General features: G+C 40.2%; 3 protein-coding genes across 4 annotated transcripts; 2 read left to right on the top strand and 1 right to left on the bottom strand.

Annotated features, from left to right (window-relative positions):
• The first annotated feature begins 1,709 nt into the window (after positions 1-1,709).
• On the top strand, positions 1,710-6,740 carry tm4sf4 (transmembrane 4 L six family member 4). Its single transcript, XM_069704853.1, has 5 exons — positions 1,710-2,132; positions 2,851-2,940; positions 4,718-4,866; positions 5,078-5,264; positions 5,927-6,740. The coding sequence occupies exons 1-5, from the start codon at positions 1,962-1,964 to the stop codon at positions 5,942-5,944; spliced, it is 615 nt and encodes a 204-aa protein (XP_069560954.1). The 5' UTR covers positions 1,710-1,961; the 3' UTR covers positions 5,945-6,740.
• A 981-nt stretch (positions 6,741-7,721) lies between these two features.
• LOC138624547 (transmembrane protein 69-like) lies at positions 7,722-9,753 on the top strand. 2 transcript variants are annotated; one of them, XM_069704851.1, is made up of 3 exons: positions 7,722-7,854; positions 8,537-8,581; positions 8,678-9,753. In XM_069704851.1, exons 2-3 carry the CDS (start codon positions 8,537-8,539, stop codon positions 9,452-9,454), a joined length of 822 nt encoding a protein of 273 aa, XP_069560952.1. In that variant the 5' UTR covers positions 7,722-7,854; the 3' UTR covers positions 9,455-9,753. The 2 variants fall into 2 exon arrangements, with proteins under 2 accessions (XP_069560952.1, XP_069560953.1); XM_069704852.1 differs by lacking the exon at positions 7,722-7,854 and adding an exon at positions 8,214-8,234.
• A 655-nt stretch (positions 9,754-10,408) lies between these two features.
• Positions 10,409-21,412, bottom strand: slc25a24 (solute carrier family 25 member 24). The gene is made up of 10 exons (XM_069704758.1): positions 20,939-21,412; positions 18,247-18,373; positions 18,028-18,115; positions 16,224-16,335; positions 13,758-13,916; positions 13,412-13,564; positions 13,096-13,203; positions 12,129-12,296; positions 11,811-11,961; positions 10,409-11,570 (listed from the first exon to the last, which is right to left on the bottom strand). The coding sequence occupies exons 1-10, from the start codon at positions 21,116-21,118 to the stop codon at positions 11,389-11,391; spliced, it is 1,428 nt and encodes a 475-aa protein (XP_069560859.1). The 5' UTR covers positions 21,119-21,412; the 3' UTR covers positions 10,409-11,388.
• Positions 21,413-22,624: the final 1,212 nt, after the last annotated feature.

The raw sequence follows: 22,624 nt of genomic DNA, 5'->3' as shown, positions 1-22,624 counted from the left end.
TTCAGCTTCTCATCGATTACTCGGTTATCGGTAGAGTATGGCTAAACCAGCACGGCAGAGAAGAGAAGCAGATCGCAGATCGCGTCGATCATACTAGACTAGAATTAATTTATGGGGTTTATAGGAGGAATGAAATAACCACATAATAACCAGTACAAAAATGCAAACACAGTTTTCCCTTTTTTTTTTATATATATATATATGGTAGGTTAACTCATATGTTTGGAAACAGTTTCAAAAGTACCACACACTAATTTATAAACTGTTCTGTTGTCTCATCAGCAGACAGAGATGTTTTGAAATTGTAGAGTCGTTTTTCTTGCATCTTTAAGGACTTTTGATCCATATAATTCAAGTGGAGGTTATCTGAAACAACAAATCCCAATGCTTTCAGGCTACACTTTCAGATTACAAATTGAAAACTGAAATAATCTCAATCCTGCAGCCTGTGTTGTCTTTATTTTTGGCAAATTGTTATTGATATTTATTTTCTTTAAACCAGAGGTAAGAGGGATTACGATTGGACGAGGTACTTCTCATGTGAACTGTTGTGCCTTTGAAGTGCTGACAGCCGCTCTACCGGGAAAACATAACCATAAGAGATGTGGATCGGTTCATGGGCAATAATAAGGGATTATTCAAGGTATATTGGTAGAAAATAAAGCATAAATAACCACATGCTGTTGCAATTAGGTGGAATAAAAAATGTTGGTGAAACCAACCTTAAATGCATGGTTACAGTCCAGAAGGTTGTACAGCAGAAAAGTTTGTCAATTTAGAGCAACATTTGAAAACCTTTAAGTTTATCTAAATTGTTATTTTATCTATCAAAAATCTGTTAAAAATAAATAAATAGTATAAAGTAGTGTAAAAAAGGTGTCTGCTGTTGTTTATTCTTTAATACGACAATTTCTCCTGCCAGACAAATTCAATTGTGAATTTAGGTAACCGAGTTTGTCAATTTTACTGTAGAAAAAAACATTTATTTTTTATTTTTTTTTTTTTTTTAAAGATAGAATTATTATTTCAAGATACAGAATGCAAATATTATAACTTAACAACTTGACACGTGTCATTAAATACACCTGAGGCAGGGTTGTGGTCCGATAATCTACAATTTGTCCTTCTACTGGGCAATTTTTTTAACACTTTTATGGTGAAAAAAAACAACAACTATGATTCAAAATCACGTTCCCGTCCTAGATACCACGTGTCATCCTTAGCTCAACAATATTTATGAGGAACAGGAAACTAATGAAGAAGTCTTTGCAGATGAGCCGCGAGGGCCCGGATGTATCGACCAAACTGTCTGTCACTTCCTCTCCCGTCTCCATGAACAACAAAACACATGGTTGAACATTAACCACTGTGTCTCTTCACTTGTGTATCTGTGTGCACACACAGGTCTGCCGTCCTCCATTAACGGGCCCTCGGTGTGTTTGCATGAGCATGCAAACGCCTGCGTGTGTGTGTGTGCGTGCGTGTGTGTGTGTGTGTGTGTGTGTGTGTGTGTGTGTGTGTGTGTGTGTGTGTGTGTGTGTGTGTGTGTGTGTGTGTGTGTGTGAGAGAGATATCCTGCCATATTGCAGCTGACTGGTGTAAAAGTGAAGCAGTGAGATAGGTGAGGGGGGTGGGGGGGGGAGGAGGAGGAGGGAGAGGGGGCTATAAAGGCTCAAAGCATCAACCATCCTCAGACGGGTCAGGTGAAGCATTCAGAGATTTTCAAAGCGACCACGACGCTTCATTTGGTCGAAGCAAACCAGGCGGAGGGTTATTACTATTATCTTTGTTTTGTTTTTAAATCTCAACTTCTATCCCCTGAACCGCTTGGAGTGGACGAAAACTAAATCTATATTTAAATATACCTTTTAGATAATAAGTGGAGAGTTTCGAGGCCCAGAAAATAACCTCTATTACGTCGAGTTGTTTCTGTCACAGGCGGTTGAAGCATCAGCGTCAGAATGTGTTCAGGCGGCTTTGCCAAATGTCTGGGGATCACTCTGATGCCTGTGGCGATTGTCTGCGTGCTGTGCAACATCCTCCTCTTCTTCCCCGGTGGAAACTTTGTGGAAAAGGACCACATCACAGAGCAAGTCTGGTACTTTGGAGGCATTCTGGGATCTGGAGTGCTGGTGAGTGCTTCAGGGCGGTGCAAAATTAGGTTTTTAAAACATAAATTATAAAAACATCTGATCGCCTGCGAGATACGATGAGAGTGGCTGTGTAGACTTGTATATTAACTGAAGACGATCTGACAGTTATTTTCTTTATGAAATGATTGTTTGTTTTATAAAATGTGAAAAACTTGCCTGTAATAATCACCCAGATTCTTTTGCTTGTTGAGCAAACCAAAATCGTAATATACGAAATTATATTTACACATAATTTTTTTTTTTTTTTTTAAAGAGCCGAGAAAATTCAGCTAACTATCTGGGGATTTCTTCAAAGATTTAATATAATTTTGTATTTACAGTTACTTTGGTATTGCATGATATGTACCTGTGAAGAACATAAATCAGTTTAAAGCAACTTTTATGTTTCTATAACATATTTCAAATAATTATGACATGTTTGCAGAAAAACTTAACAAACCTGCTGCAGCTTTAAATAATTGCCTGAGAAGGCGCTTGTTCTGTACATCTTAATGACTTGGTGGGACATTAGTTCAGTTTCCTTCTGCACACAGTAAAGGAACAAATAATTCATTATCTACTGTGTGTGTGTGTGTGTGTGTGTGTGTGTGTGTGTGTGTGTGTGTGTGTGTGTGTGTGTGTGTGTGTGTGTGTGTGTGTGTGTGTGTGTGTGTGTGTGTGTGTGTGTGTGTGAACTTGGGGTGTGTCCGGGCGCCAGATGATCTTCCCGGCTCTGGTCTTCATGGGTCTGAAGAACAATGACTGCTGCGGTTGCTGTGGCAACGAAAGCTGTGGGCGGAGATTCGCGGTGAGGAGATGTTGCACACTGTTTCACTTCTCACCATCGCGAAGTGATTATTTACACCAGTGGTTTTGAAAAAGTTGGGCGAAGGTCCCGATTAGACTCTCAGGAAGCGAGAAGACTGGAAAGAGTCCCGAAATAAGTCTGTTTTGTTCTGTTTTTGTTGGGAAAAGCTCGTTTTAAACACTCTGGCTGCAGTTTTAGTAGCCAACATTGTAGATTAAATGGGTTTTTGTGTGTTTTTTTTTTTACCAGCTTAACAAGTGAGACTTCAGCAGGCCTTTTAATAGATGTTTTGATTCAGGAGGTAAACCACAAGTGTCACTAATAACGTTACCAGCAGGTACAGCTGGATGGCAGTGCTGTTTCCAGGGCTACAAACAGGAGCAAATAAAGTTTTTGGTTTTTATTTCTTCATATAAAATGTGTGAAAGAACATTCATTTTGTCAGCGTAGTGTTGAATAACCTACATTTTTAAATGAATTGTTATTTTATGTATTAAACTCTCTGGTTAACTTTGTGTCTTCAAGAACACCGAGATCATCTGCTGCTGGTTTATTGGAGGTTGCCAGCAAACATCCGAAAGAAAATTGGGGATTGAGCTTTTTTTTTTTTTATCAGTTCTGCTCCAAAGATGTGGAACAAACTACCCGTTAGATATCGGGGAAGCTAACTCAGTTAATACTTTTAAAAGAAAGCTAAAAACTTGTCTATTTGAGTCTTTAACTAGTTACCCCTGAAGCTCTCTCCCTTGATATCCGTTTTTAATGTGAAACACTTTGAGCTGAATTTCTTGGATGAAAGGTGCTATACAAATAAAGTTTATTATTATTAATAATAATAATAAGAACTGAACTGGTGTTCAATTAGAATACATTAAAAAAAAAAGTGAAAATGTAATTTTTCTGTGGGAAAATCGGACTATGAAATCTCATTTGCAGCAGTAATTGAGGACCTTAATTAGTAATTTCTTATTGCTGCAGAAAATACTTTTATTTTCTATTATATTCCCTTGAATGAAAATAGTTTAAAAAAAAAAAGTACAACATCAACTTTTCTGATAGCCTAAATATTAAAGGAGTTAGAATAAAGCGTGAAGGCTTTGCAGCTGCTGCGTACTGATTACCGCTGCCAGGTGTCACCTGGTACCTGCAGAGTCAAATCACCCTGAGCACATCATGAAAAACAAACACTGAGGCACTGCACACACACACACACCCTCCATGATTTACACAGCAATAAATGTAAAGAACACACACACACACACACACACCCTCCATGATTCACACAGCAATAAATGTAAAGAACACACACACACACACACACACACACCCTCCATGATTCACACAGCAATAAATGTAAAGAACACACACACACACACCCTCCATGATTCACACAGCAATAAATGTCAAGGAAACACACACACACATTAAATACAAATCCAATGACTGTAACAAGACATTCCCTTGATGACTTTCTAACACAGAGCTGGTATTGTGCTGCCAGTGACACACACACACACACACACATACTGATCAATAACATATAGGTGGGAATCGGCAAACAAAAGTGTGTCAGATTACACACACACACACACACACACACATTCACACCATCTCAGTCGCCTTTGCGTCGGCCGTGACCGTGACCTCAGCACGCCGAGAGAGCGACTCCACTGTCGTCCGTGTTTGGGAAGTTGAAAGTGAGAATGTTGAACGTATTGATTCCCAATATGAGCGGCTCTTCTTTCCTCCCCCCTCCTCTCTTACTCTCCCTCCGCAGATGCTGAGTTCTATTCTGTTTGCAGCTGTTGGTGTTTTAGGTGCCGGTTACTCAGTGACAGCTTCAGCTCTGGCCATCAACCAAGGACCAAAATGTCTCACGGATTTTAACAAAACCACAACCATCTGGGACTACCCCTTCTCAAAAGGGTGAGAGACAAGTTAATAATATGTGAAGTTTCCATTACATTCTCAGTAAATTGCGGATGTTTACGTGAAAGCATTTTACCGTCCTTAAATTTCAAAAAGTTTGGAAGTTGTTTCGGGTCAACTAATCCATTAAAACGAACTCTTTCAACAAGTTTCTTGTCTTTTTTTTTTTTTTACCCCGCTCCTCTCTTTTCTCACCTTCCTCTCCCAGAAACTATCTGTCCGACAAATCTATGTGGTCCCTGTGCAAAGAGCCGTCCGGCGTGGTGTCCTGGCATCTGTCTCTGTTCTCCGTGCTGCTGGTCATGGGTCTGATTCAGGTGGCGCTGTGTGCCGTGCAGGTGGTGAACGGCCTGCTGGGAGCTCTGTGTGGGGACTGCTGCGGCTGCTGCGGAGAGGTCGGTGTCTCGTCCCATACGATGCTGTAGTCACTTCAGTTCACTGTATGTCTGAGATGAATTGGCTCCAATTCTGTTGGTGAAGCTGAAGTCTGAAATTATCATCATTACTACTATAGGTAGCGTCTTTTTTTTTTTTTTTCTTCATATTTCTTATTGTTTCCGTAAGGCTGAAGTCTACTTAGTTAGAGAGAAAGGTTGTGAGATAATATGTATTTATTGTTCTACCACGATTTCTCTCGTTAAATCTGTGCACAAAAAAAAAAAAAAAAAAAAAAAGATTTAGTTTCAATTATATTCTAACTGATTTAAATAAAAGACTCATAATAAAGCAAAAGAAATTATGGAGACATATTGAAGATTAAACGGTAGATTGAGGCTTTTTTTTTTTTTTTTTTTTCCAAGTGTTTACACCTACAGGAAGTTAAAAAAAAAAAACAACAACTGCTTAACCAGTGAAATCCTCAGACTCCGGTCTATAATTACAATTAATCAGGATGCTGTATATTTACCTTTTAATTGCAGATTTGGCTGAATGAAATTGGGATCCAGGAAATTATGTGGGCCAGCAGTGTAAAGCGTTCAGATTAGTGTTAGCAAACAAAGTGGATTAGATGTTAAGACTAAAACACATGAAAACGTTAATAATGTTTGTCTTTCAGAGCGATGGGGCCGTCTGAGCGCCGTCTGAGCGCCGGCTGTGGCTGCGAGAGTCTGAAGGCGGCTTTGTATTTATTCTTTTTTTTTTTTTTTGGCTGGGTTTCATGCTTCAAACTAATGTAGAAATAAGTTTCTGGATAGGAGCTCATTGATTACAGTGTATGACTGATCTAAAAACACCGTGGAAATGACGGAGCTCCATAAAAGTTTTCTTTAACCCTCTAAAACACTAATCCATCTTTTTATTATTAAAACTGAATGTGCATCTGCTGCATTTTTTTCTCTCTCCAACATTAACCACTGTAGTTAATAGTTTCCCATATACAGTATATTTGTGCCCATTAAGAGTCTGTAGAGTTCAACTTGCATTAAATTAGTATGGGGGGGAAAAATAATCACATTTTTAATGTGTGTGAAAAGCAAATACGACAATGAGATTGGATAGGATTATTCATTTGAATATATATATATATATATATTTTCTTTTTTCTTGAAGTCAAACTCTTCAGGGTAAGAAATGTTCCCTGCTGGGCTGGGAGTCGGATGTGAAACAGACCAAACTCTTATCTACAACTCTTCTCTCTTCTTAGTCTGCGGTGTTGGTGTGAGTCTGAGGTGTTTTTTTTTTATTAAATCTAATATGTCACAACAATACATTTTTACATCTGATCACTACATTTGTTGTTTTTTTGATTTTTGTGTTTCTCTTCGACGTGACTTCACGTGAGACTCTTAACTTGTCTTGATATGTTAATAAAATGCATCTTTATGTAAAACCTACTATTCAATGGCCAATTTTTGGGGGAATTATTGAAATTTAAAAAAAAGAAAAGAATTTGGAGCACACAAGTGAAGAAATACACACAAGAACTCACCCGAGGAGGAAAGAAATGAGAAACTTCTTACACTTAAGAGAAAGTAAAATAAAGCTGTTTATTACAGTTTCTGTCTCGCTCCAATCTCCCTCTCTCTCTCTCTCTCCGGGGAACTGCTTGTTGTTTTTCTGTCGGCATCCTCGCCACCGCCCCCTGCTGGACTAAACCTGCTACAGCGACTGGGGAAATGACTGGAGATTAACCCACAGGGACCTCGGTTTGATTTGAGTGGGTTACAAATTGAATGGACCTGTCCTTTCATTGCACACTGAAACTTTGTGACTTTGTTATCTACACACAGACCTCTGGTTGTATTGCGAAAGACCAACAAGGTGGGTAGACAAAAAAATAAACAGGCAGGCAAAAACTCAGACATTTGTATAAACAAGGAGTGATAAGACAGGACATGACCTCAACTCTTGACCAGGTGATTAACTTGTTTTTTTTTCCCAATAATTAGTCATTTGTTATATGGTTGTCAATTGTTTGTACTAATTATCTAAATAACTTTCTTCGTGTAAAATTTGTATTTTGAATTTTAGCCAACTCAACTTTATGTTCGTGATGTTTGCCCCTTTTAGATAACAATATATTAGACAAGTGACCTCACAAATGTCGTATGAAAGCTTAATTTCATGAATAGAATAAATACGTTATTTGTTCATCTATCTTTGATTAATTGATAAATCCTGTACTGAACGATGCACTCATTCATCCGCCAGAGCGTCTCCGGAGACGTTAACAAAAAAACAACAAAAAAAATAGAAAAGCAAAATATAACTTGTTCCAAACAATCCGCACATCTACTTTTAAACACAGTTTCTCCTTTTTCATGCAGTTCATACTTATTTCCAGCCTAATTTCTATGAAGACTCGCTCTATTCTGGTGGAACTGAACGGACGCGGCGCGTCTATTTCAGCACGGAAGGATTAAACTGCGCACCAACGTGGAACCAGCTCAAGTAGGTTGAGTCCCTGTTGACTGACCGAGGACATATATATATATATAATATATAATATATATTAAATTATGACGTTTTCAACCTGAACCAGAGGTAATTATTGTGTCTGCATTGGAGAAATGTGGTTTTGTGAAAGGATGCGTTTCAGTGATGTTGTTTTTGTTGTTGTTTTGGTTCGTTTCGCCAGTCTGCAGAACCAAACAGCCAAAAGTGAACTATTTATTTTTTATATTGCCGTTTAGGCCTGGTGCATTTTATTTAGTTTGAAAGCTAAAGTGTAAAATATATCTGTGTATTTTTGTGTGTCTTAATGTATGATCATTTATTGGTCACCATTTACATTAAGGGTTTAGTTCTAATCTGATTAATTCATTTAATTGTTTGTTTTTTTCTGTTTTTATTTTGTTGGCGGTTTTAGGAAATAATGCCAACGTGTCACTGGATTCATCTTCTAAATGTTTTGATATTTTCTGGTTTGCTTTGCCTCTAAACCAAACATGTCTGGACTTTTCACAGTTTTTCTTCTCAAATTTCTGACCATTTCTAGATGAAAATTTACATACAAGATGGCAATGTTTATAAAAGATTATACAAGAAAGTAATGAAAGGATGTATCAATATTGAAAATTATCATTAATTGCATTAGTTTTACATTTTATTTCTACATTTTCCCCCCCCCCCTTTTTGTTTAATTCAAACCTTCGGTGAAATCACCTTAATAGCGTATTTTTTTTTTGCTCTCTTTAATCTGACCTACGTTTCATTTTGTCATCAGATGCTCTCGGTTGTATTTAGAAGAAGCACCTTTGCAACCCAGAAGGTAACATATGTGACACCACGGCTACAAAAGCTCCCAAGGTTTGAACGATTATAAAATAAACGTGAATTACAAACTCTATTATGGGTGTCTTTTTAGGTGTTGCATTGGGCAGGTGTTCCACACAGGTGCTGGACGTCAGCCCCGGCCCGAGCTGCCGACGGTGGATCCGTCTCCTCCTGCTGGGCCTCATCGAGCATCCCCCCGTCCACGGAGAGGGACGCCGGACGAGTTAAATCCTCTGCTGTCTGTGGGTTCAGGGGGAGCGTCCTCTCCCAGAGGACTCATGATGCTTCGCTTTTCGTGAGGAACCAACACTTCCACTCCTCTGCTGTGCGGTGGAAGAAGCGAGCCCAGCCCGAACCTCCTCCCAGAGAGCTGGACCTGCTGCGCTATGACATGAAGCACTTGTGGAAAGGTCCCAAACCTGCTCTGTACCTGGGCTTCGCGGGGCTGATCCCCTTCGTCTCCCCGACTCTGCTCATGGCCGTGACCGAGAGCTACTACCCGGAGCTGGCTTACGCCCAGTTGGCCTACGCCGCCTCCATCGTTTCTTTCCTGGGAGGAGCTCGATGGGGTTTCGCGCTTCCCGACAGCAGCCCCGCCAGACCCGACTGGATAAACCTGGCCAACAGCGTGGTTCCCTCCCTGCTAGCCTGCGTGACCATGCTGATGAGCGACAGCCTTGTTCCCGCAGCCACCATGGTCATCATGGGACTTGGGATCTCGCTGCATTACGACCTGGCTCTGCTTCCCACTTACCCCGGCTGGTTCAAAGCCCTGCGTGCTGTCCTGACCGTCGTGGCATTTTTTTCTCTGGTTGGCACTCTCATGATGAACGGTTTTTACCCAGAGAAGAAACTTTTCCAAGATTAACTTTACTTAGATGGATAAAAGATCGCCATGTTTCTCCACAATTTCATTTGGATGATCCAACTTCAAGGTTTTTCTTGATACCAGAGTTTTCTTCTCCTGTTAATTGTCTAAATCGGAGGTCTGTCGGGTTAAGTGCTCATTTTATGAGTTGTTTGTTTCATACAGTCGATCAAGCTACAAACTGACATCTGTTAAAGCAAAGAATAATTTAATATGCACTCAAAATAAACGAGCTGCAATGCTATTATGTTCCCGTTTCTCCCAAAAATATTCGGAAAATAAATGTATTTTATAATTTATCTAAGTTTGTCTCAGTTTTGTCCTCCACATCAACTTCATATAATAAAGCTGCTATGTGTAGAAAATATGATGATTATACAATCTTTCACATTATACAGAAGAAATTTCAGTGATTTTTTTTTTCAATACCTCCACTAGGTGTCGCCAAAATTGAGGATTTTCATTTCCCACAGTTAAAGAAAAAAATGGATAATACAAGTTCCTTGATGAATTTTTTTTTTTTCAAAAGTACGACATTGTATAGTTTTTCACAAGTTCACATTAAACATTAACATTAAACTTGTCTATTGTGTGAAGACACCCTGAAGTATTTATTCTGGGAAAAAGGATAAAATTTAATCAACTATATCCAAGAATTTTTTTTTTAAACTTGATTATTAACATTTAACAATTATTAAGTTGTCCGAACTATTGAGCTGTTAAAAGGAATTGCACGGCAGTTGTTTTACCTGGTTGGGATCAGACGGCTAACGCCTGTGACATCATAGCATTACAGACGATCGAAACTGGAGTAATCTATACTTAAAGCCTGAAGGATCAAATGACACCCAAGACTCCAGTTTAGAAAACACCGAGAAGACAAAACATCAAATCCATTCATTTCAAATGTCATTCCATTTTGAGAATAAATACACACAACTCCTCACGTTTGTATTCAAATATTTTTATTAATGTAAACACCAGCATCTATCACCCAAATATTGAAAAGAAAGGCAAGAGAAAAGGGAGGGTGCAGAAGTCCACATATATGAGAGGAAACACCTAAGGCACGTTTCTCCTCCGTTCGCCGACGTCACAGAGGAGGTGCAATAATGTCCGTTATAAAGCTCTGTGGACCACTCGGGTGAAATCCGTCCCCACAAGGACACATCTGTCTCAAACACAACAGGACATGATCGACCACTGTACAGTATTGCACTTGGAAAGTTTCCTCCGATTTTTTTTGGTGAACCGGCTCCCCATTCACAAGGAACATCTCGCACAATATTTGGGCAGCTTTTATAAAGCCGTCAGGAAAAACGGGACTTCTCAACTGACTATTTTTGATATTAACGAAAAAAAAAAGAAGAAAACTAAAGCAGGTGATATCTTGGACTTCCTATCAGGATCAGACTCGGTGCAGTAAGGTGCTTTTTGGTCAAATATTAGAGGAACTTCACACATTTCTGGTGAAGCGATGGCATCTCTACTCAAAACAACTAAACCGAACAAAAATGAACCTCTCGAAGTGTTTCTGTTTTTAAAACTGAAAGTGAGGTGACTTCAAAGTGTGTCCTGAGATTGAGTGCAGTGCACTTAAAGCTGTCGGTGAATCGCGAACGCAGCCCGGACGAAAACATACCTTTGGAAAGTGTACAGTCGTGCTGCAGGATTTTCTAAACACTCTTTGGTGGCTCAGTAGTTCAGCCAAGTCCTGCAATCACTTCAAAACATCTACAATGGCTTCATCTCCAGCGGTTGGAGTTCAGACTTCTGGTGGCCAACAAGTAAACATCTTCTTTAAATGCCAGATGAAAGAAGAGGAGACTTGTGAAATTTTAAAATAAAACAAAAAAAACCCCCAATCTTTTTCGTTGTTGTTGTTGCTAGTCTTCTTGTCGTCTCACGGACACGAAGACAGACGACTCTGCTGCCTACTTCTGGATACCCAGGCCGGACCGCATGTACTCGTACACCACGTAGCTGATGCTCACAGCCGGTATGACCTTCATGAAATTGGGCAGGATGCCTCGGTAAAGTCCGAAGAAGCCCTCCTTTTCCAGGATCTTCTTCACCATGTGGTTCATCGGCAGCTGCTCTGATCCTTCCACAGAAGCTGAGGACGGAGAAAGTTTCAAAGTTTATGTGTATGGACAGTAAAATATTTGGTTTTTTTGCCTTATACTGGAAGCGTAATGGATATAATGCATGCAAAGTTGTCACGAGAGGGTTTACATTCACTCTGGGTGAACAGTATGGGATTTGTTTTTAACACTTAGATTCCATGTAAAGCATGTAAAGTAATCTCTGGATAAGAAGGTGCAAATTAATGTTGTTTTTTTTTTGTTCCCCGTACCTTGTGCCTGCATGCGGGTGCGGATCAGAGCCAGGGGATAGCTGGTCAGCTGGCCGCAGGTGCTGGAGATGGTACCGCAGCCGAGCAGCACCAGAATACCTGGGTTGGCCGTGTCTGTGGCGTACTGGGACAACCAGAAGTTCTTCAAGCTCTGGGGAGGAAGAGACAGGTGTTGAGTGTGTATATGGGAGGAGCATCGTGTTTGACAAACTCTACGTACAGGTGACGTTTATAGACGAAGACGGCGCAGAATATTATTTGATCTAAATCTGAATCCATCTTAATTTTTCCAGACGCGAATGATTTGTGGCGACGTACCTCGTACACTGCCAGATCGATCCCGGCGTAGGGGATGATGCCCAGGATGTTGGGGAGGTAGCCCTTGTAAAACGCCTTCACCCCCTCCTTCTTCAGGATTTTCTTGGCACAGTCGAACATTCCCGAGTACTGTCCAGTTTTCCGCAGGGTCAGACGGGTTTTCATCACCTGAACGGACGCAGACGGTCAGCGAGGCTCGTCCGCACCAGGCGGCACGGCGAGGAACAGCCAGAAGTAGAGGTTTAACAATAAGGACTGAAATAAGAGCAGCAGTCTGACCCCCATTCAAAGATTACTGATCATTGTTTTGTTTTTTGTGATTTGTCTCTCCACAAAAGGAGGTAAACATTCACTTTAAATGAAGAACTTCCTCTACTTCATAGTCCACTTCTCTGCTGTGTTCTTGTGCGTATGAATGTGGTGATATTTTGGCAAAAAAAAAAAAAAAAAAAATGACAGTATGGTTTCCATTTGAAAAGCACATATGTCTCCAAAATATGAATTAGGCTGCAGGACTGGTAGGAAATAACGTTGGCCTCTTCGTCAACGACAAACTTTTTACAGGCTCCTGTTTCACGCTCAGTGGATTATCTGCATTCATTCATTCATATGAGATTATAAACAAAAACTCAAATGTTCTGCTGGGCTCCGTCCCTGTGGCACGTCATGCCGTTATCACGTCAACGGTTTTAATTCCAATCTTCTTTACATCTCCTTCATATTGATCACTATACTAATGACCAGATGGCTGCTTCAGCCTCATGGCGGGCATCCATCCCACTCCGCTACTTTTCACATTAGGACACAAGCTCAAAACTTATTGTGGCTGAAAATATCAGAAAAAAATATTTGTGAAATATATTTCCTTTTTAAAATAATTGCCCTTTTAGTACTCAGAAATGCAACAAACCAAACACACACACACACACATACTTCCTGTGTTCACCAAAGCTTTACTTCCACTCACCTCCATGGGGTAGATGGCGGTTTGTGCTGTGGCTCCGGCCAGCGATCCCGCCATGAACCTCTCGTGGGTCCGGACCTTTCCCGGATCACTGGCCAGCAGCTTCTTATACTGATGAAACAACGACGGAGGAGCATGAAAACTCTACAACTAACGGTCTTTTTTATCACCATTAGATGATCCTGAATACCGTCGGTGTCGTCATCTTCACACTAAACAGCATCTTGTGGCTGTAGATTTCACTTTACGTCAATGTTTCGAGCACCGAGTTTGTATGTTGTATGTTGGAATCTACTCGGTGTGGCTGAACTGCTTCTACCTGTTCGTAAGCCATGAATTTAATGGCCGTCTCGGGGGCGATCTTCAGGACGTTGATGCCATTTCCTCTCCACAAAGACGTCGGCCCTCCTTCTTTTAACATTTGTTTAAAACCGCTGACCAGGTTGATTTTGTTGCTCTTGGACGAATGCACCTGTAAATAAAAAAGATTTACAGTTGTCAGTCGTGACTTTCAAAATAAAATATATTCATGATGAATTAGAGGCCGTAAGTAAAAATACAGAAAATATAGTTAAAGACGGGTTAACCAAAACTGTCATGAGAGGATCTGATTCATGGGACCAATAAACAGCGGCAACACAACAGACACTTAAATCCTGACCCACCTGCATGAAGACCTTCATTCGGTCCAGCGGGGCGGTTCCTGTACGGGACACGGCGCCGGCCATGGCCCCCGCCGTCAGCTGCTTCCACCACACACCGGTCGTCTTCTCCTCCTCTGTGAACTCATCTGGGATGGCGAGGCTGTCACCTATGTCCAAAACCTAGACACGACGCAGTCCAACCAACTCGCAGTCAGAGAGATTTATGAAGCGCTGTGTGACGGTTTCTTAACATCAACAAAATAAATGTTAAATTGAAAGACAAACTTGCGAGGGCTCTGAAATAAACTGATTTAAACAGCTACGGTTCAAAGGACGCAACTTCAAAGACCACACATCGTCCGTGCTTCACCTTGAACTTAATGCCGGGCAGGATGGGACACGGGCCAGTTCCTTATCCAAAATCTTGCATAACTACAGGCCCACGCTGTGAGATCAGTTACATCACTGCACGACACCGACGTAAAACCGTTGTTTCAGTTGACAAAAAAAACAAAACAAAAAACAGAAATGTAGTTGTATCTCGCTTGCAGCAATGTCACTCTCACTGGTTCGGTCGTTTCCTGTCAAACAAGGGTACCTTTCATTTGGTTGTTAAGGAATCGTGAATTCTTTACTTCAATTACCTCAAACTCCATCTTCTTTAGTTGTCAGCCAATACATGCACTGATTCCTTCATAGATGATTGGTGATGAGCTAAAATAAAGACTCTTTCATTCATGACCACTCAAACTAAAAGTCTGGACTGCAAGAACCTACCACATCCACCTCCAGCTCATAGATCCCCCCAACGTCTTCAAAGTCCAGGAAAAACCGCCTATGCTGCTGGTGCTGGTGCTGCTGCTGCTGCTGCAGAGCCATGACCATCTCGAGCCTTTAAAAAGCTGCTGATTCAGAGTCAGTATCCCTCCTAAACACCAGTTCACTGACTGATCCGGATCCTTCACGCAATCCTGTTGAAGCGCCCGGGCAGTTGTCGAGGGTCTGCAGAGCCAAACGCTGAACCCAGAGAGACCAGTAACCATCGGCTTGAATGCTGGAGGTGATGGGAAGTTCTCACGGCCATAAATGTCCCCAGAAACTGTTCGGGTCTCACCGACGCCTCTGCTCGGCTCACCTTGCTCTCGTCCTGTCCTGTTCCGTTCCAGACTACTTTCCTCTCGCCTCATCCTATCATAATCCCATTGACGAGCTAATCCGCCCGCAGGACACACTGAAATTAGATTATCTCTGATTTTAGAAACCAGAGGTTAAGTTAGCCTGTCAGTGGACAAAGTGCCAGAGATTAGCCATTGACTGGAACTGGCTGTGTTTCTTCCATTCAACTGTACTTCTATATATACAGCCAAAAGGGTGCAAGTGAGGATTTAAATACTCTTTGTTTACGGTTGTTTGACACTGATCTTCATCAACAATTTCAAGAACCGGGCAAACAAATATCACTGATCGACATATTTTCCTTAACAAAAAAGATCACCAGAAATATGTCACGTGAAGATTATTTTCCAATACTTTTAATTCGAATAATTTTCCAATAAAACTGTTCAATCTCCTTGCAAGAAGTGGCTCAAACATAACAGTCTGGTAATTCGGCTCGTATTACGCGCAGCCGACCAATCAGAGAACAGTGTCGGTCGTTCACCACGTTCGTCCCGCCCCTCCTTCACTGTAATTGGACAGCTGGTGACAGTGACGCACGCAACATTAATATTTATCTACTCTCGTTGATTGAAAAAAAAAAAAAAAAAAAAATCGCCGAAACATTCAGCGCTGAATAAACAGTCGGTACGTCGTCAAGCTGCTCGCGTTTATTTAAACAATTAAGAAAAAAAAAAAAATGCTGAACTCAGGAAAAAACGCTTTGTTGGACACAAAGCTGCAGCGGGAGCATCGGCCAGTTTCGCAGCATGCTAATTGGTTCAAATGAACCGCAGGCCAACGTCCAGCAGGATGGAACAACTGCAAATTATTATTATTATTATTATTATTATTATTATTATTTTATGGAGGATGTTCAGACCCATATTCACAGTGATGTTGGGTTCCGGTTCTCCACCTCTCAACACGCTTCTCCCTCCACTCTCCTTTTCTCACCTGTGCTGGAGACATGAATGAATCTAATCTGTTGAGCTCCTGGTCTGACGCCAAAGCTCTCGTCCAAATCCAGTATCAGCCTTACATAACTTTCCCCTTCTGAGCTGCGGTTCTTAATTAGAGGTCTGGGAATACGTGATTATAAAATAACTTTGGTGGCAAATATTACTCGATAGCTTATTGTCTCTTACCCAGAAAAAAACAAAAACAACTATAGAGACGTTTAAAAATACTCAAGCTTTGAAGTTCGGTCACCACCATGAAAACAGAACTTTACTCAGCAGTTTTCTTTCAACATTAAACTCTCTGTGATACTGACTGAATTGAGCTTTACATTATACAGAAGCAGTGAATACAGAAGTGCCCTCCTCTTACCGTGGAGTGCTTCCAGTAGCGGATTATCTGCTGCAGGTTGGTGGCTGGGTTAAACAGGAAATGCTCCCTCCATTCATTCCAGTCCACAGTCATGGTGCCGTCCACATCTATACTGTTGGATTTATAGACACATTTTTAAAAAAAATTTTTTTTATTCAAACCTGAACCTAAGGTCCAATTAAAGTTCAAGTAAGGAGGGAATGAAAAATGAGTGAAAGTAAAGGGTTTATATTAAATGGATGTTGTTTTGTTTTCAAAGCAAACACTTCATACTAAGACTGGAAATAAATCGACTTTATCCAATAAAGGAAATTATGGATTTTTACTAAGCCAAGTTTACTTTTTTAATTTTTTTAAAAATTATTATTATTATTACAAAACACTTTTAGCGATTGTTGCCTTTTTTTTTTTATCAGATAAAGGGGGACAGAGGAAGAAGGGAGTGTGAAATGGTAAATGTGAAGTTAATGTGTTGCAATTGTGGTCGGTGCCTCTGACCGTAAGCTATTGAGGCAACCGGGATGTATTTGGCAATTCTCATTTATAAGATTGCCCGAATCATGAATTAGCCACAACAACCAGTGATATCTAATTGTGGGTTAAACCATCATTCATTCATTCATTTTGAGAAAGAGGAGTGGGAGAGGAGGGTTGTGGGAGAGACGGAAAGAAATGAAAAAGAAAAAGAGAAAGAAAGAACGATTTTCCCGATGCCAACAGAGAGTGTTGTCGGAAAACGCAATCAAGAATCAGCTCCCAAGTCATAAAGACTGCAGTTATCCAAACAACCAATGAAAACAGTCAATGACCAACATGCAAAAACAGCACAACTAACATATTTCTGAGCAGATTTTTTTTTTTTTAATGTTTTAAAACTTGGTCTTTCCTGTCCTCATCTGCCCTCACTGCTCATCTTTTATTTCCTTTCTCGGTGTCCCTCCGGGTGACAGTCTCACTCATCAGTTCCTCTGCGGTTTTCTCACAAACGTTCCAGTCTGGTATTTCCTGCTTTAATTTCCTTCCTGGGTCTCACTGCCACACGTGCTCCGTCCATTTTTACGTCTGCAAATACAGTGCAGACTGATACAGTGCAGACTGATACAGCTGAACAGCTTCCAAAAAAGCTCTTTACTCCTGAAGAGTTTCTTGAACACTTAAAAAATAAAGTTCCACCAACTAACATTCAATGTGTAAATTGTCTTTGTGCCTCCAGGTTTGACTGGATTTCTGTCCAAAAACACTGATGTGTGCGATACAATAATATACAGATATAATCCAACAAATTTATTACCTCTCGGGACATTAAAATTCTGCAAGTTATTTCTAAAATAGTTGTTCTTTAATTAGATAATGCAAAAACAGTATTCTTTTAGTTGGTGCAGGCAAAATAATCAGGGAACAAAATTTAAATTGTATAAAGTATAAATACCTGCAGAAAATCATAATGAAGAACACTTATATAAATGATTCCTAATCATCAATATTTTATATGGTTTGGTGAACAGCGCAGCGCTTATAATGAGACCTAATAGAAAACCTTTACGAGTGCTGTCATTCATTCATTCATTCATTCATATTAGTGAACTGCCTCCATCTCTGTCCGACATCCGGCAACCTCTTTATCATTTCACCGCCGGCCCTCTTCATAGGCAAACTGCACACTGAGCCGGTTATCAGCCCCTGGCACTGGTCCACACCTTCTTCTGCTGCATCGACCTGCTGCTTTTCAAGGTTTTTTTGTGTGTTTTTTTTCTTAAATCCACGAGTGCTTGCAGAGTAACATCTATAAAACAAGCTGACGTACCTCTGAAGGATTTTCTCTGCGTTCGCTTTGCTGATGTCGACTCCCAGATCAGAAAGGGACTGCTTTATCTCCATGAAGTCTATTCGACCTGTTGGAAGTAAAAATTTTTAAAAAAAAAAGTCCTGACATGATAGATTCTGAAATTCACAGGATATTTTTTTGTTGTTGTTGTAACTTTTCAGTTCCTGATGTCTTCTGGATGTCATAATGACGCCATACCGTCGTTGTTTTTGTCCAAACTCTTGAAGGTCAGTTGTAACTTCTTCTCGTGTTCCTTTAAGTACTTGGAGAACTCGTTGAAGTCGAGCCCGTCATCTTTGTCTTGGTCTCCAGAGGAAACGATTTTCTAAAAAAAAAAAAAAAAACACTCCAAGCATTAGCAATCCAGCAATTAAGTTTCAGCTCTGCTGTGACATGAGATGAATCTGTTTTCTCCTCCTCAAACAGCAGCTGCTTGATTCTACCAGCTGGTGGGAGAGTAACGCAGAAAAAAAGCTTCACTTTGTCTGAACTCACTTCTTGTATACAGCCCTTTGTTCGGCCTAATTATGCATCGTTATCTTTCCCTGACAAACTTGAACCCGTTGTCTTTCATTTTAGATGTCGTGCTGTGCTTTCATTGAGTATTTTCCACTTTGTATTTCATTTGTAAATGCAGATTTTCTTTGTTTGTGGAGGGATTGTCTGAGATCGGGAGAGACGTTCATGCAGTTGTCTTGACGAGGCTGCAGGAACATAATGGTGCAGAAACGTCACATGAATGTGCCGATTCAGAATCTAGACATAAATCAAATGTGTTATTATTGACCATTTTAAAAAGTCAAGAGGTGATCCAAGTCCCGTGTATACATGTAAACACATGGAAATAAATACATGCAAAGAAAAATAAGATGTCAATAGCAACATTTATAGATAAAATCAAGCTTTAATAAATGATTAATTGTACTGAATGAGAACAAAACAAACCAACCAAGGTCCAAACGAGGTTGTCTTGAACGCACCCATTTGGCATATTTACGACCTGTTTATCATATTATTACCACATAATTGCACGAATAGGGAAAGCTCTTGTTTCGTAGCACCTGGTCACACACAGCAGTGACCTCCTTATCCTGACTCACAGATGAGCTTGAGGAATGCGAGACTATTTGATCAGCGTAGGTGGGACTTTCCTCTTAAGAGTCACGGCCCACAATAAATGTTCGATTACCGTTTGAACTTTGAGACAGTTTCAGAAATTCTGGAGCGCCGTTTCTTCCCCCAGCCCGAATGTGCTGCTGTTTTTACAGAAAAATAAGATTTTATGGATAATCCCAAAAAATGTGTGCTCAATTTTACTTTTAGGGGAAAATGTGTGTGAAAATACAGAGGAAATGAGACTGAAATCAAGGCTCTAAAGCATTTTTTTCTTTACCGTAGACTTGAATTTAAAAATGAACTTGCAAGAGACTGAACTTAAGGCTTGTCCAACACTCAGTCATTCATGGATTTAGTTAACAAAAGGGACTTTTTAATTGTACCGTATCCACATCTACTCATTTTTTTTTACTTTGTTGTGTACTATATTGTAATGAAATTGAGGAAAATTAAACCATAATGACAAAAGATGCACATGAAAGTAGTGAAGTCCCCGTTCTTCAAATTGGTCTTTTCATAGTTAGGAGCATTTTAATGGAGATCACCGTCTACTAACTAGGATTGTTTTAGATTCTGGACGACAGTTTGGGTTTCAGTTTAAATTGAAGCCTGTAATTGTGGACGAAAAAACTCCAGACAAGAAGAACCACAGTGAGATCTCAGGGCACCTCAATATTGAGACTGAAACTCACAGCGAACATCATGTGATGTAATCAAAACCTCCAGAACCGTTTCTGAATGGAACGTGAGGGGAGACTTTTTCTTTTTTTTTCTAGCTTTCATGTTAGAGACTTAAACTACAGATGGGTAAACTTGACAAATCACGTTTTTAAAGTGCTCTGAAAGGTGAAATTTTTTAACAACTACTATTCCAAGACAACTGGGCCAACTTCCTCTGTTGATGAGGATCATGTGATTTGACTGAAAGCACAACAACAGCTACTAAATGGACCTCATAGAGAGATGGCACTTTCTGAGGAAGTGACATCACAGGATATAAAGCTGCAAAATATTTTGTATTTTCTTGATCTATTAATCGTGTTTATTTTTTCTTGATTAATCAAATAACTCTTGGATTTAAAAATTTCAGAAAAAGGTGATAAATGTCGACCAGTGGTTCCCAAAACTGAATGTGCAACCGAAAATGTTTTGTTTTGTCTCGACCGACAGTCATCAACCAAAAGATATTCAGTTTATTGCCGTTGAGGACTAAAAAGAACCAGAAAATATTCACATTTAAATGCTGGAATCAAAGAGGTATTTTTTTTTCATTAAAACAATCAATAAATTACCAAAAGAGATGGTAATTAAATGGCTGTTGATCAACAAATTGATTAATCAAATAATAGTTGCAGCTCTGGACACAGATCAGTTTCAGCTCTGGTTGAATTGATCATCAGGATCTTCAGTGGTTGGAAATATTAATAATTTTATAATATTATATGACTGATAATGAGGACTTTGCCTCAGCCTCTAAACGGTGATGTGCATAGAGCATGGTCACTATTCTGATTTTATTGATCAAACTAGGAATTTATAGAAAAAAAACAAATCAACAGAAAAGATCAATGAGGAAAACCACTGTTGGCTGCAGCTTTGTAGTCAAATAAATGTACCGAGTTACTTCCTCAGGCCTGTATTCCCAAAAAGAGTTCATGGTTTATACTGAGGAAATGTTCCTTTAGGAGTTTGATACTATAACTAGTAGGTGATTCGTTAGGACTGACTCTCCGTAGAAGGTATTTTTGTGTGTGCTATTCACTGTTTTCTCTACCTGAGCTGCCCCTTTTCCGGTTTGGATGCCCATCGCAGCAAGGCCTGCCTTCAGCTCGGACACATCCACTTTTCCATCCTTGTTGGCGTCCAGCCTGGCGAACAGCTCCTCGTACGTTTTTGACGCATCTTCTGCGCAACGACAATCCGTAAAAAACAGCTTCCTGACGCCTTGAAACATGGTTAAACTCACACACACACACACACACACACACACACTAATTCCTCTGGCTGGCACTGCACTTATGGTTTCAGGATCGAAGGGATTTCCGCAGTGCAGCTTGAAGCAGCAGTGGAAGAAAAGTCCTCATGAGTCGTTGAAGTGAAAAATCCAGATAGTAAAAGACAAATGTCGATTCCCAGAAAGCTGTTTTGGTGAAGTAGTCTGGCAGCGTTCAGCAGAAGGGTGGAGAGACTGAGACTCGGTTCAGTTCGCCTGGGAAGACCTCCTCTTTTACTGCGCGCACACACACACACACACACACACACTAGAGACACACCCTTCTACAACAACACACGCAACACGCACTGCTCTTGCCACTCAGTGTGTTTTCACGGCGTACATTTGCACATGCGCCTTGACATTAATAGAGACAGCTGCTTTACTTGCAGAATTCTTTCAAATAGCGTCTCTTTCAATCGTGCATTAGTCAAGATTTTCTTTTTCAAGCTTTGTCGTTTGTTGTGGTTTATGGTGTTAACAGTTGCCACGCGAGCGCACGCACGCGTACGCACCATGTACACAGTCATATGTGCAAGCACCCTGCCCCCAGAGTTATCACTAGACAGTGTGAGTCATCTATTTCAGTTTAGTGAGTCATGCCCACAGGAATCCGACAGCCGGTCCAGATCAAATTTATCCCCCAAACGTTTTTTTTTTTCATTATAATTGGGTCCATTTCTTTGAAGTCTACAGAGGCACAGAAGTGGGTGGAGATTGAGGGAGAGATGGAGGATGTCCTGAAAGCGACTTTATAAAGACTGTAAATATGCATGGAGCCTCTTGGTGACTCATTTTGTTTGAAAATAACTTTTACAAATTCCAGTGGAGATCTCAAAGTTTCCAAAAAAAAAAAGCCAAATATGACCTATGCAACTGTGCAGCTGTTTGAATATCACTGATATGAAATTGTGCAACCATGTGACTATTTCAATCACATTAGCCTGGTGTTAAATAAAGTTGCAAACTGATTGTTTTTTTTTAAATACGGGATTGATATTTTTCATTATTATTTAAACCAGTATGAGAGAGCTGTACAGTTCAAAAACAGTGTACTGCAGTGTTTCCGTGGCACCATGAGATGGCGACAAATATTTACACATCAGCAGCTGGTTTCACTTTGTTGTTTAAAATCTGTCCAATCAGTGCTGCTGTTTTCCTGACTGACCGACAGGAGGCGATGGAGAGAGGAGGCGGGCTTTCAGCTGACGTCAAGCTTGAAGCTGACGTCAGTATACATCCGTTTAGTCGATACTTACTTCAAAGTAAAAGCAGAAATCTAGCTACCTAGTCAACTAGGTAACAACTGCTAAAAAAAAAAAGAAGAAAGGATATGTAGGTTGGCACATGCATTTTTACTGGACAAGCACTTTATTTTGTTTCTATTTGACTAAAAGTAAAACTGTAATTATCTTTTATGATAGTTGATGGGAGGGCCACTAACACAATTATCTGACTTTAGCAGAT

This window comes from Brachyistius frenatus, unplaced genomic scaffold (genome assembly GCF_029030835.1).
Source record: "Brachyistius frenatus isolate BFR_SWC_R1_liver_20210118 unplaced genomic scaffold, ASM2903083v1 Contig_52, whole genome shotgun sequence".
Lineage (NCBI taxonomy): Eukaryota > Metazoa > Chordata > Actinopteri > Embiotocidae > Brachyistius > Brachyistius frenatus.
The sequence above is the reverse complement of the archived record's forward strand: the minus strand, read 5'-3'. Positions and strand labels throughout refer to the sequence as shown.

What these genes read in the sequence shown, in the direction of transcription:
- tm4sf4 (XM_069704853.1), top strand. Translation starts at nt 1,962, where the DNA reads ATGTGTTCAGGCGGCTTTGCCAAATGTCTGGGGATCACTCTGATGCCT. An exon ending in TTCTGGGATCTGGAGTGCTG is followed by an intron (nt 2,133 to 2,850) that starts GTGAGTGCTTCA and finishes TCCGGGCGCCAG; the next exon opens with ATGATCTTCCCGGCTCTGGT. An exon ending in GCTGTGGGCGGAGATTCGCG is followed by an intron (nt 2,941 to 4,717) that starts GTGAGGAGATGT and finishes CTCCCTCCGCAG; the next exon opens with ATGCTGAGTTCTATTCTGTT.
- LOC138624547 (XM_069704851.1), top strand. Translation starts at nt 8,537, where the DNA reads ATGCTCTCGGTTGTATTTAGAAGAAGCACCTTTGCAACCCAGAAG. An exon ending in GCACCTTTGCAACCCAGAAG is followed by an intron (nt 8,582 to 8,677) that starts GTAACATATGTG and finishes GTGTCTTTTTAG; the next exon opens with GTGTTGCATTGGGCAGGTGT.
- slc25a24 (XM_069704758.1), bottom strand. Translation starts at nt 21,118, where the DNA reads ATGTTTCAAGGCGTCAGGAAGCTGTTTTTTACGGATTGTCGTTGCGCA. An exon ending in CCGGAAAAGGGGCAGCTCAG is followed by an intron (nt 18,374 to 20,938) that starts GTAGAGAAAACA and finishes TTTTTTTTTTAG; the next exon opens with AAAATCGTTTCCTCTGGAGA. An exon ending in CCGCCATCTACCCCATGGAG is followed by an intron (nt 12,297 to 13,095) that starts GTGAGTGGAAGT and finishes GCGTCCGTTCAG; the next exon opens with GTGATGAAAACCCGTCTGAC.